The sequence below is a fragment of the Triticum aestivum genome, chromosome 5B, assembly GCF_018294505.1.
Source record: "Triticum aestivum cultivar Chinese Spring chromosome 5B, IWGSC CS RefSeq v2.1, whole genome shotgun sequence".
NCBI classification, from domain to species: Eukaryota; Viridiplantae; Streptophyta; class Magnoliopsida; order Poales; family Poaceae; genus Triticum; species Triticum aestivum.
In genome coordinates this window covers 311,673,555-311,688,287 of record NC_057807.1, presented here as the reverse complement: position 1 = coordinate 311,688,287, position 14,733 = coordinate 311,673,555, and the positions used below count along the sequence as shown (strand labels likewise).

General features: G+C 45.9%; 1 protein-coding gene across 1 annotated transcript; it reads left to right on the top strand.

The window, feature by feature from the left end:
• The first annotated feature begins 11,513 nt into the window (after window positions 1-11,513).
• LOC123116026 (uncharacterized) lies at window positions 11,514-13,524 on the top strand. The gene has a single exon (XM_044537039.1). The coding sequence runs from the start codon at window positions 11,811-11,813 to the stop codon at window positions 13,335-13,337; it is 1,527 nt and encodes a 508-aa protein (XP_044392974.1). The 5' UTR covers window positions 11,514-11,810; the 3' UTR covers window positions 13,338-13,524.
• The last annotated feature ends 1,209 nt before the right edge of the window (window positions 13,525-14,733 follow it).

The following is a 14,733-nucleotide window of genomic DNA, read 5'->3' as shown; positions in this document are numbered from 1 at the left end:
AGAGAGAGAGAGAGAGAGAGAGAGAGAGAGAGAATAGGAGTCCGGGAGAGGGGCAGGTCGCGTTTTATGCATCAAAGACTGATATAAACCATCTTTCGATATAAACTTGCATTCAAATATTTAAATTGGAGAACATGTTGTCTGCAATCCACACATGAACGGATATATGTGTATATCAAACAAGTTCATTAATTTGACTTTCAACATGTTCATGGAGTACTATAATACTGTACAACATGCTACTCGATTGAGGTGTTCAATTTTGGATTTAGTTCACTACTTTGCCCTAGTGAATGAGCTATTTCATTGAATCGAGATATTTCATTTTGGGTTTGATTCGAGTTTTTGAGTGGGTCAACTATTTGTCATATAGTAAATCGCTAGCAACGAGCATGTAAAAACACATTACTCCCGAGCATCATCTCTCCATCTAAAAAAGAAGTGGCAAGCTAATATTTCAAATTTGATTCGAATCGACTTGGTAAGGTAGACGTGGATGCTCATTCTCCCAAAATTTAAACGAACCATTAAACATCCTCAGCTCGGTGGAATTTGCCCGAGCAAATAAATGGCAGACGCGGAATTACCGTCCTATGTGGGACACGCATCAATTGGCCCGTTGTACATCGAGGGTAGGTTCGTAACTTCATCCAAGCGCGCCTTCTCCTCGGCCGAAATGACATGTGCCGAATAATTCATAAACCATGGTCGGCAAAACACGCTCTCCTCGCCCGAAATAGCTCGCGCCCACTATTTCAAAACATGCTCTCCTCGCCCGAAATCACTCGCGCCCACTATATTTCAAAACACGCCCTCCTCGCCCGAAATCGCTCCCGCCCACTATTTGGGGAGAAGCAAAGTTACTCTACTGTCCCCGACCCTCAGTACACAGACCCAAGCCGAGAAGCCTAAAGGCAGGGGTAGAACTGTAACCCCCCCCCTCACATTTCAGACAAATGCGTCCGTAAGACATGGATCCACTCCCCTCCCAATTCCCCCCCCCCCCCCATTCATACCTCGTGGGCGCCAAATCACCTTCTCCCCGGGAAGCTCCCTTGTCCTGAGCCGCAAAACCTCAGCCCCTCCTCCATGGCGCCCCCCACCACACCAATTTCACAGCCGCCCTCCTCCCTAATGCCGGAGATGCTGTCCATTTGCCGTCGTGCACTGGGCCGTGTGCCTCTTACTCTGTGCTGCTGGAGCTACCTCGACGACGGCCGCGTGAATCATACCGGAGCCGATTCACCCCGTCGTTGTTCACGGAGCCGAAGCGGCTCCAACTTTGGATCCGTCCAGAGTCCCGGCGCTGCTTCCCCATAGCCGCCAACCGTCGCGACATCGTTGTTTCCCTGCCGCCGGTCGCCACCGCAACCATGCCGGCCTCATCGACTCGGCAGCTGGACCAGCCTACTTCACCATGCCGCCAGATAGGTCGCACCCTCATCTCAAATCACTTTATTTAGGCGTCAGTTGTCTGAATTTTTATTCTGGGCCAACCGATTCCCAATGGGAAGCAGCACCCCTCGAGGCGGCGGAGCTCCTAGGCTGCCGGTTTGCTGGTGTCTAACGTATGGGTGCGGGGCCGCAAGTTCGCCGCCGAAGCAGCGCTTAGATGGCTATCTTAGAGTTGTGTGGGTTGAAGGTATTGTCGCCGCCGTATCTGGATGACGGGGAGTCTTTGTGGATTGGCCCGGGGGTAGACACATGTACTCTGTACTATCCCCCATATGAATACAATCAAAAGCAGGAGGTAGGGTTTTACCTCCATCAAGAGGGCCCGAACCTGGGTAAAACCTGTGTCCGTGTTACCATCGCTCCAAGACGCCTAGCTTAGGACCCCTACTAAGAGATACGCCGGTTTTGGCACCAACAATGATGAATCCTCTTCACCCCACAAGGTCCTTGCTCTAACTTGGCATGTGATATGGGTACAACATGCATATAATGTCCTGGAGTGTATCTACTCTGATGTAATGCCATGTGCATAGCATGCTGATCATGCATATAAATATGTCATGCCTTCCTGTTTTTCAGTACCTATTCCATTCATGATAACATGTTTTCAAATTCAAGTATTGTCGTTCTACTCTATCGCAATGCCATCTGCTTAATTTGGACATCATGCTTCTGAATATCTTATGCATTGTTATTCATCAGTATGTACTTCATCTGTCTACCATACCATGTTTTTTTACATTGAAGTGTTGTTCTAGTGCTCTGTTGCAATGCTATCTTAGTTTCCCAATCATACACATGTATGTTGCCTTAGTTTTTTTCTGTACGTATTCCGCTAGCATACAGTTTTACATTCAACTAGTGTTTTTTGCTGTATTGTCCTGTCGTATCCCTAGCTCTTACACCATACTCCCTCCGTTCGGATTACATGTTGCTGAAATGGATAAAAAAGGATGTATCTAGAACTAAAATACACCTAGACCCATCCATTTTTTTCGGATGGAGGGAATACATGTCAATATGTCATGCCTTTCTATTCTTCAGTACCTATTCCATCTCTCTGCTGTAGCATGTTTTATAATTAAAGCATCATTCTTCTATACAAGGCATGCAGGGGGAAGACAACTATGTTAGAATCTGAAGGGTTACAAACAAGGCCTTTGCAAAAGATCCAAACGCCAGGAGATAATAAACCAACTCCAGTTTTTATAGATACTGCTCCAGCACAGAGAAACCCAACTCCTACTGATAATAAGCAGATTCCAGTGGCCAATGAACTAGTCCGCTCCAGTCCAGCAAAAATATGTCAACTCCATTCTTTGAAGCATGTGCGTATCCTTGCATCATGAAATTTTATAGCATGCTGATCATATTTTCTGCATGTTTCTTACCCATCTCTCTTTTAGAAAATAAGCTTAACAGATAGAAGAATTTCTGCACTGGTATCGTATGTGAGGAAAGATTCTTGCAGGAATTCTCTGTGCTCCAATGAAGATGTAAGTACCTATTGTATATCACTATATTTTTACATCAGCATGTATTTTGTTAATCGGCATGAATCCAACCTTTATTTGATCTAAATTTAGTTGTAGCAAAATGTATGATTAAAGGCCACAATGTTGATTTTTGTAAGGAAAACTGCCTGGTAGTTTTGCATCCTGAGCTGCATGAGTGTACTATCTCATATCAGTGGGTTTGAATAATTGGTTCTGCAGTGGGTTTTCAGTGTTTTTTTACTGTGTTGTCATGTCGTATCCCTAGCTCTTACATCATACTCCCTCCGTCCGGATTACATGTCGCGGAAATGGATAAAACTGGATGTATCTAGAACTGAAATACGCCTAGACCCATCCATTTATTTCTGATGGAGGGAATACATGTCAATATGTCATGCCTTTCTATTCTTTAGTACCTATTCCATCTCTGTTGTAGCATGTTTTATAAGTGAAGCACCATTCTTCTATATAAGGCATGCAAGGGGAAGACGACTATGTTAGAATCTGAAGGGTTACAAACCATGTCTTTGCAAAAGATCCAAACGCCAGGAGATAATAAACCAACTCCATTTTTCATAGATACTGCTCCAGCACAGAGAAACCCAACTCCCACTGATAATAAGCAGATTCCAGTGGCCAAAGAACTAGTCCGCTCCAGTCCAGCAAAAGAATGTCAACTCCATTCTAAGAAGCGTGTGCGTATCCTCGCATCATGAAATTTTATAGCATTCTGATCATATTTTCTACATGTTTCTTACCCATCTCTCTTTTAGAAAATAAGGTTAAACGATAGAAGACTCCTCCATTGGGATCATATTCGAGGAAAATATCTTGCGGGAATTCTCTGTGCTCCAATGCTGATGTAAGTACCTGTTGTATATCACTATATTTTTACATCGGCATGTATTTTGTTAATCGGCGTGAATCTAACCTTTATCTGATCTGAAATTAGTTGTAGCAAAATATTAAAGGCGCCAATGTTGTTTTTTTGTAAGGAAAACTGCCTGGTAGTTTTGCATACTGAGCTGCATGAGTGTACTATCTCATATCACGCACATTACTGAATTGTTGTGCTTCTATAGTTGCCCATTCATTCATTGTGTCAATGTTGCTTTCATATTACCTTACCTGGCTGATGATAGTTGTGCCATATTGTGTTAATTTGGTGTAGGCTTGTTGCCCAAATGTTCGTTGTGCCAATGTTGCTTTCCTATTGTCTGACTTGGGCAATGATAACAATGTTGGTGTGTTAATTTTGTGCAGGCTAATGCCACAAATACATGGTTTGCTTGAGAGAGATCATAGTCTCTAGCAAGATGTATAGATCATACCATCCATATGGTGTATAGATCATATGTATAGATCATAGTCTTCGAGAGAGAGTGTTGCTTCTTTGTCTCTCTTGCTATTTGTTTGGTTTATTGTGTGCTTGTTTGATACCTTATGTCCTTGTGTGACATACTTGTATGATCATGTGTTTGATCATATGCTACTTTAATGTTTGCTTGGATGATATTATCTCTTATATTCATATATGATCATTCACTTTCCTTGGTGATGAGTGCATGCTTTTAATTGCTATCATTTTGAGTGCTCCACCAAGATGTATGTGACATGGAAGAGTAACCCATGATACTAATCGATTGTGCATTTGCATTCAAAAGCAAGTCTTAAATAATGCACAAATTTAGGGGGGGAGCTCTTGTTTATCACATACTTCTCAAAGCGACGATGTACTTCAATCTTATTATCATTTGTCGAAGATTTGATCTATATGTTGTCATCAATTACCAAAAAGGGGGAGATTGAAAGTGCAACTATCCTTGGGTGGTTTTCGTAATTATTAACAACATATAGCTCATTGAACTAATGCTATTTCAAGATGAATATTTCAGGAAAGTTTAATGATTGGCATGACATGGATTAGGAACGTGGACCCCTCAAAATGCTAAGGGCACATATTGGCTCAAGCTCAAGACTCCACATTTTACTTCTAGTGATCCAAGATCACATTGAGTCCATAGGAAAAGCCAATACTATTAAAAGGGGATGAGGTGTTGCTTAATGGGTTTCTTGTTCAAAATGCTTAGTGATATGCTCCAAAAACCCTCAACCACTTTCTCATATCCACATATGTCCCAAACCAAAAGTCAAACTCGGCCCCACCGATTTGATTTATCCGGCGCCACCGAGTTCATTTGACATAGCCATTGCCAGAAACCCTAGTCACTTCGGTCTCACCGATAGTGATCTCGGTCCCACCGAGATGGGATTGCAAACTCTCTATTTCCCTTCATAACGTTTTGGTCCAACCAACATGAGTGATCTGTCCCACCGAGTTTGCAATGCAAACTCTCTGTTTCCCTTTCGTAACGTTTTGGTCTCACCGAGATGAGCGAATCGGTCCCACCAAGTTTGCCTGACCAACTCTCTGGTTAGCTTATTACCAAAGTTGGTCCCACCGAGTTTGTGTAAACGGTCTCACCGAGATTACATTATGCCCTAACCTAATGAAATCGGTCCCACCGAGTTGACATGTCGGTCCCACCGAAATGCCTAACGGTCACATTATGAACTGAATCGGTCTGACCGAGTTTCATGATTCGGTCTCACCGAGTTTGGTAAATTGTGTGTAACGGTTAGATTTTGTGTGGAGGCTATATATACCCCTCCACCCACTCTTCATTCATGGAGAGAGCCATCAGAACATGCCTACACTTCCAGCATACATTTTCTGAGAGAGAACCACCTACACTTGTGTTGAGGTCAAGATATTCCATTCCAACCACATAAATCTTGATCTCTAGCCTTCCCCAAGTTGCTTTCCACTCAAATCATCTTTCCACCAAATCCAATCTTATGAGGGAGAGTTGAGTGTTGGGGAGACTATCATTTGAAGCACAAGAGCAAGGAGTTCATCATCAACACACCATCTATTACCTTTTGGAGAGTGGTGTCTCCTAGATTGGTTAGGTGTCACTTGGGAGCCTCCGTCAAGATTATGGAGTTGAACCAAGGAGTTTGTACGGGCAAGGAGATCGCCTACCTCGTGAAGATCTACCCTAGTGAGGCAAGTCCTTCGTGGGCGATGGCCATGGTGGGATAGATAAGGTTGCTTCTTCATGGACTCTTCGTGGGTGGAGCCCTCCGTGGACTCGCGCAGCCGTTACCCTTCGTGGGTTGAAGTCTCCATCAACGTGGATGTACGATAGCACCACCTATTGGAACCACGGATAAAAAATCTCCGTGTCTACATTGCATTTGCTCCCTCAAACTCCTCCCTTTACCTTCATGTGCAATGTTTTACATTCCGCTGTTATACTCTTAGAATTGCATGTGTAGGTTGATTGCTTGACTTGTGCAAAGTTGCTAAAATCTACCAAGACTTAAAATTGGGAAAAGGCTAGAATTTTATTTGGTCAAGTAGTCTAATCACACCCCTCCTCTAGACATACGTTTGATCCTACAAACTCCCTGTGTCCTTTGTCCCGTTTAACCCCTTTAAGCTAACCTAGTTGTGATGGCTCTACGATTACGTCCTTTTGCTAGGACATCTACCGTGATAATTCCACGACACTTTCTAAGTTTTCCTTGGGCCTCCTTTTATAGGCTAAGGGGTCACCATAGTGGCAAATCAGTCATTATGCACTGATAAGATAGAAAATAGTGCTATCATACCTAACCCTGTAGGCTGACAGGGAGCATTAAATGCGTCACTCAACGTCACATTGTCGCTTGCCCGGCAAGCTGTTTTGCCAGCTTCGCGCCTACTCGCTCGACACGTCGCGGGACTGGTGTTGCCTGTAGGTATTTCCGGTAGAAAGAGGCTTCCATGTGGCAAATGGCTGCCACTTAGTCACTTTGCGGCTTGACACCGCACTGATTGATGACATGTGTCGTGGTGAGGTGGTCTGATAAGGTGGTTCCGCCTCCGCAAGTCCTGGCAAGCCCTGCCGGGGCGTCTTGGGGGTTTTCTTTCGGGGGGTGGCCCCGTCCTCGCCAGGCTCACCTGCCCAGCAAGGGAGGCTTTTCTCCTGGTGGCTTCTTACTCCTCCAGCTTGGCCTTGGTCCTCTTGATCTGCATGCTGGTCCTTTGAAGATCTTGGTTTCTTGTATCTTGATTCACAATCTTGTACTCACGCCTGTGTCTTCACTGTCCGTGCACGAGTCAGGGGAAAATAGATGCCCCTGTTTGTTTTCCCTGACAAACTTTTTTTGAAAATTGATGAACTTTTTCAAATATATGAACTTTTCTTAGAAACTAATGAAGTTTTTTCAATTTTGTGAACTTTTTCTTAAAAATTGATGAACTTTTCTAGAAAGCGTTGCTTGCTTTCATATTTATATTTTGTTTAAAAAAATTATATTCTGGTTATAAGTTAACGTTTTACTAAAGGAAAGGTTAGCTTGGACTATTTTCTAGTATTATTCGGAACAAGTAGGATGGTCTAGTGGTTAATACGTAACACCACAAGTGATGCAGTGCTGAGTTCAAATCCCACTATCGCATATTTTCGATTTGGATTATTTCTATTTTTTCTTTGCGTTCTACTTTCAGTTGGTTGGTGGGCCGGCCCGCTACGCGCCGCTAGAGAGCGCTGGTAGAGCCAACTGGCTCTTAGAGCGCCGCCTAGGAGCTCCCGGAAGGAGGAGTCCTTCCCCTACTAGGATTCGGCCTACCCTAGAGGGAAATGAGGGACGCCTCCCCACTTGGGCCCTTGTGGCCCAAGTTGCCTTCCTCCTCATGGCCTTTTAAGGCCTATTGATATTTAAATTAATATAAAATCCTTCTAATAATTACTAGACCCTTGTATATACAACTTAACATCACCGGAAAACATTTTCCACCTATATATTAATTATCGACAATACCCGGTATTGCCCGATAAACTCTCAAACCCTTCCGGTGGCCGCGAAACGCTTCTGGTTCCTCTCAAAACTATTTCGAATATTAATGAAACAATTCCACAAATAAATCCTTGATACTCTCATCCTACTAATAGTTAGAAAATCATGATTATCTTAAGCTTGTGACCCCGTAGGTTCGGTAAATCATAGACATGAACGAAACACCTTCGTTCAATGACCGATAGCGGAACTGTGGACGTCCATATCGATCCTTATGATTACATGAATGACATTCCGGTGAACCTTTGGTTATCATGTGATGTCCCCTTTGCTTCACGATACTTTACAATACTAGGGGTGTATCGGTATCATCCCGAGTCATGCACATGCTCACTATATTGTTGATCCCATTGCCGGTATTGTTCTTCTTTCTTGTTGAGATGTTCCGGTATCCCCGTGACGTAGTCACTTGTGTCTAGTCAGACGATGATGGATGCCATAATAATCAGAGAGCCCTAAGAATATCTCTCCATCATCGGAGGAGCAAATCCCAGTCTCGAGCTATCCAGTCACTTGTCAAACTTTCCGATGAACCCATAAGTTGTCGTTATGATCACCTAGTTATAGATGATGTTTGAGCAACCCCAAAGCCCATTGTATGATAAGGAAGTGACCAAGATACTCTTAGGGTCTGAGGAACTAAAACACATGCTAACACTCTGTGTTATAACAATTGATTACAGACGATATTATCTGAATGTATAACAAACAAGATTGGGTCAATTCAATATGATCGTCTTCTAACATCATACTCTCATTGTTGTTTCAGGTCTATCATTACACTTCACGATATCCTGAGATCCGGAAAACATGATCACCAACAACACTTGAGCCAGTCTTAGAGGCAAGACCCTTATTTTACCGTTTATCATCTCACACGTGCGTATGAGTTTTCCACTGAATCGCATATTCTAGAATCATAGCAGTTATAACATGAAATATAAACTCTTAATTATGAAAATGGAGATATATTAATACAATATTATTACCTCTATGGCATATCTACAACACAGGCGTAGCTCTTTTTGCAGAAAAGTGAACTGGTCTACAAAATAATTTCCCGCCATCTAGCACAACTGGTTCTTTCTCAGTGTTGGATGATTTTTAGTAATTTAATTTTAGTTGATTTATCTCTCGTGTGGTTGTTCATCAGTACAATTGTTTGATCATTTACCTCATGCATTTCTATCTGTGTTGAAATCATGTTCTGTTTTGTGTTGTCTCTCATTGTGCTTAAGATAGTTTGTTTATTTGTTCGTCGGATATTCATGTACAACTACTTAGTCGTTCTTCTATCGCTAGCTCTGATGGATATCTCGTAGTATTTCCTATTTTTTCATCTACTCTTTTTTGTCAGTAGTTTATCTTCTAATTGTACTACTTTTGGTAGTTTTATTCAGCTGTGCATTCCCGAGAGAATTGAAGTTTTGAAGGAAATATTAAATCCCCCATTCACCCCCTCGAGTCGATATACCCGATCCTAAAACATGGATACCCGACCATCATGGGTAAGGTATGGGCTCATTTTTTACCCATGGGTAGTACTCGAACCCTATATGACTAGTCATGGGTATAATTATGTGTCCATGGGTACGCCTAAACCCAACCAACCGATCCTATAGGTGGGTTACATGTGTTATAAATCTAAACTACTGAATATCTGTATATAAATTGTGAAGAACTAGGCATCTATACTGTAATCCACTTCCATCCTCTACTCTCACTCCTCTAGTAGTACCCCACCCTCATCCTCCTCGCCATCACCATTTCCTCAACCCTATAAGCCTATTGATGAAGCCAATGGTCCTAACAACTATGTCACCACCCTTAAATGATGTGTTGATATGCCCGATGGGTACCCGTAGGGCATGGGCATGGATTTATGCTCGATGGGTAGGTATGTGTATGTTTTTAAGTCCATGAGAAACATGGACATGGGATGGGATTATTGTACACACACCATACCCTTCCCACTGCTATCCTTAGTAGTGCTTCAGCGTGTCCGCCTTCTGCTACAATCCTAGTTTCAATTCTGGCGAGCGTGCAACTAGATCTCTAAGTGGATGACCATGATGATGCTTGAAGGGAGGCCATCGAAGGTGGAGCCACATCTCATTGTGCCGAGGCCCGCAGAGCCCTTACCGACAGAGACGAGTTGGAGATCTCGGCAGTGTGGGGTACACGAGGAGTGTGTGAGGGTGACTAAGGAGACCGGTGTTGCAGCAACATGCAAATAACAATTGACCAGAGCACGACATGGGCAACATTATGTATTTCACGCACATGTGTTCGGCAAATTGACCGAGAAAAATGTGATCGGCGAGCGCCGTCGTGATGGAATAGCACCAAAATCATTTTGGAACGTACCCCGGTAACTTTTGTATGAACAACATGATAATTTCTGCACTGTAGACCTGATAACTTACGAGCAACATTGTGATAACTTTTGACCTGTGGAAAAGAAGTTGAAGAACCATACCCCCAGTAATATATATGTGAACATCGTGATTATTTACACATCACAGACCCATATCATGATTATTTACACATCACATACCAGATAACTTAAGTACACCATTATGATAACTTTCATCAGGAAGAAGTTGTAGAAACATACCCCAACAAACTCTTTGTAAAAAGCGTGATAATTTACATATTGCACAACTGATAATTTACGTAGCCCAGACCTATTAACTTTGGAACAGAAAGATCGTCCTAATTTTGAAGGTTTCATCGCGGCGGATTTAATGGGGAAACTATTTTAAATCGGACCGATGGTTTGAGCTACAACATATTTTGAATTTTCAAAATGGGAAAATCTAGCACAATATAGCATTAACTTTTCTCCTCTACTCCATGCATGCATGTGTGTGTGGGAGGACTAGATGAGGTGTTTATAGTTATCCCTAAAAAGTAAAGTTCTCCCATTAGTTTCTATTATGCTAACGTTCACGGGCAGAACACGGCAAATCAAAAAAATTCATGAGAATTTATGTTGTCACGAAGATGACAAATTTCTTTAGCAAGCAAGGTAAATCCTTGCAAAAAAAAAACAGAACTAGACATATTATCATCCTTGCGAAAGAAATTAGCCATCCTTCACTAACAGAAATTGTCATACAAAACGTTAAATTTGCCACACTCTCCTAGCGAACGTTCGCTGATTATCTTGAACTGATAATTTTGGAAGAGAACACCCGGGTGCCAATTTCTGTGGTGAAAACATCCCGGTGCACTGTTTCTATGAATAAGACGCACCAACCAAACCCAGGTCTGGCTGCTTAGATGTAACGGGTGATGGCACATCGAAATATTTTCAGCCTTGTAGACAGCACGTCAACTTCATACAATTCCGTGTCAGACAACATTGACAAAGTCAAACAGATATTCGGAGAGAAATGGAAGTTGAATTTGACTTTGTGATATTTGATCGAGCAATTGACATCACCACAAAGACGAAAAACTAGAGAGAAAAAATTGAAATACTACAAACAAGCTAAAGGAAAGTCCCTACAGCTAAAACCAAGTAGCATGAAAATGGAAAAATCCACCAAAATTCGATCCAGAGAAGGACCCAAACCAAGTGGTTAGGAGTCCCATGCTACCAAATAAGCAGAGAAGTATTTCCTACCAGACATGAACAACCAGCCGGCCAAAGGTGTCATGTTCGAATTTCCCCTTTTCTGTCGATGTCTCTATATGATCAATTGATCATACATCATGGCAACGCAATCCAGAGACGAGCTCCATTATTGATTACATAGATAAATAGAGTTCTGGCCTGTTTCTGTTGTCCACTATCGATTAGCAAGAATGTTAGCTCGATCCTTCCTCAAGTCTGTCACATTCTTTGTCGCCAATATGTCTCCCGTCCCAACCAAGAGGAGTAGTTAACTTCCTCTTGTAACATCAAATTAAGCCGTCAACATTCGATTGAGAAATCAAATCGCAATGGAGGGCGATCAGCTGAGCAGCCCCCTGGCCGGTCACCACCACAGCATCGACATTGACATCGCGGCGGAGGCGAAATCATCGGACGCCGTCGACGGCGAGGCCGGGCGGAAGTGGCTGCGCAAGCTCACGTCGGCGACTGTGAACAAGGCCGTGATGAGGGACCTCATCGCACGGACGCCCATGCTGTGGTACCTCGCCGAGCGCTCGGGCACCATACTCCGCCCGCGCACCCGCCGCGCCGCGGGCGCCGAGGCGCTCCACGCGGTGCGCGCTGTGGCCATCGGTCCGTTCCACCGCGGCGACCGGGGCCTCCCCTTCCCCGACGACGCCAAGCTCCCGTTCATGCGGTACCTGCAGGACCAGTGCGGGCTCGACGTCGACGCGTACGTGGCGGCGCTGTCGGCGGAGCGCGACCGCCTCCGCGACGAGTTCGCCGACGACGACGCGGACGCGGGGACGGACAAGGCGCTGCTGGACGACGAGGAGAAGTTCCTGCAGATGCTGCTCCTGGACAGCTGCTTCGTCCTCGTCGTGAGCATGATGCTCAGCAAGACTGGCGTCGGCGAGGACGCCGACAGCGCGGCGCGGGCGGCGTCCATCAACCGGGAGTACTTCATACTGCACATGGCCGTGGCGCAGCACGCCGAGCAGATCAAGCTCGACATGCTGTTGCTCGAGAACCAGGTCCCCTTCGCCGCCGTGAAGCTGCTCGTCGCCTCCTGCGGCAGGCTGAAGCTCCGCCACTCCGTCGAGGAGGTGGTACTCGGCTGCTTCGAGGACATCTGCCCGAAGCGGGCGTGCCTCGCCCGCGACGCCGCGGGCGCAGAGTTCCATCACGTCCTGCACCTCTTCCACTGGTCCCGCGTGCCGGCTAACAAATACTGCATCCTCTCGACGCCACTGAAGCTCCTCAAGATCAAGAAGGAGTCGGAGCGGCTGTTCCCCTGCTCCGTGGAGCTGCGGCACTCGGCGGTGTGGTTCCGGCAGGCGGCGGCGTCGACCTGCCAAGGCGACCTCGACATGTCGTTCTGGAGCCGGCCGGCGAGCCCCGTGGCGGTGATGAGCATCCCGTGCTTCCACGTCCACGAGTACAGCGCGGCGGTGCTGTACAACATGCTGGCCTTCGAGATGCGGTTCCACTGGGCGCACGGCGCATGCGTGACGACGCACGTCGCCCGGATGGAGGGACTCGTGCGATGCCCGCAGGACGCGACGTTTCTGCGCCGGCGAGGTGTCCTTTCCGCCACGCGGCTGACGGACGCGGAACTTGTCTACTTCTTCCGGGAGCTCGGGGCGCAGACAGTCGGCGCGAGGCTGCCGGATGAGTTCGGCGAGATGGTCGACGCGGTGGCGTGCCACCGAAGGCGGCGGGTGAGCTGGTGGTGCGGCGGGTTCGTGCTGCACTTCTTCCCGTCGCCGTGGGTGGCCGTCTCGCTTCTCGCGGCGGCCGCAATTTTCGTCGTGCCGTCCATGCTGCAGACGGTGTATACCATGCTCGGCTATATCAAAAGTACTGCTAGTTAAAAGATTCAGAAATAGCCCCCAAGAGAGCATTGTTGGTTCAGAATACTCGATAGGATTTTCTGTTTTTCCTTAGGGTTTGGACCCGATAAATTCCGAACGTCCAGATTTTAAGCATGTCATCGAACGTTCTTCCATTGCAACTTTAGTTAGACCAAGGTGGCAACTTTAGTTGCTACAACATGGCAACTTTGCCCCAGTTCATTTTTGTATCAGAAAATTGTCATGTTTGTTAACCTAGCGTGAACTAAAGTTATCATAAAAACGTTCAGGTTGCCATGCTTAAAATTCGAACGTTGAGGATTTGTCATTTCCGTAGTTTTTTCGGACTCAGATGGTACACCTTTTGCTTCATTTGAATCTTCTGAAATGCTCATTTTTCTTAGCATTGCTATACACACGACACTTGAACGATTTATGCATGATCGTACTGATAGAATCGTACATACGGTGGACAAAATGAAGGCCGGTCGCTAGATCAAGCATCGTGCAATGTTCGGCTACCATGCATCGGCAGGTTAGTAGTTCCCTTTATTTTTTATATCTCCTAAATGCTCATATGAACATCTACAACGGGACGCCCTATACATAATAAAAAACGCCTGGACCCGTTGTTTGGTCACTGTTTGGACCGAAAACTAGCACCCAGTTGGGCTCCCCATAAGCAGACCAAACGTCAGGGCTATCCAGCAATCCACATATTCAGCCCATATTTGGGCGGATATAGGGACTCGGACGTGTCCGAAACCGGTGTCACGTTGGACCGGCCCGCCAAGGTCCGCGCCGCCCCACCACTGTCCCCACAAAACCCCCAGCCGACGAACCCTAGCCCCACTCTTCTCGCCCGCTCCGCTCCTCTCCAATCTCTTCCCCTTCATATCTGCAATTTGTCTCATCCCCTCTGCCATGGCTCGTCGAGCTCATCCAACGAGGAGGAGCTCGCGCTCCGCATTGCTCTCTGCCACTCGCGGATGGGCCAGGGAGGGAGCTCCACATCCTCGGCATCGTGACCGTCGTGGGTGGGCAGCTCCTACCTGTCTGACTCTATCTCGGTGAAAATTTTGTTGAGCTCCGTGTCGCACGGCGGAGGAAGCGGCGTTTGGCCTCCACCTAGGCCTCTGACTAGATGGAGTCGAGGATGGCATGCTGCTCCGCCGCCTACTGTACTTGGGCCACCTCGAACTCCGTCATGGCGTCGACCATGCCAAAGCCCATAGCCGAAGCGCCAGATCCTCCTCGCCCACGTCATTTTCCTCCTCCTACGGCTCTGCGTTCACCATGCTCATGTCCTGCTCCACCTCCTTCTCCTCCTCGTCCGACTTCGGCGAGTCCGAAGGGAGGCCAGTAGTGATCTGGGCTTCGCTCTTAGGAGGTTCGCAACCCCTGCTCCACCCACCAT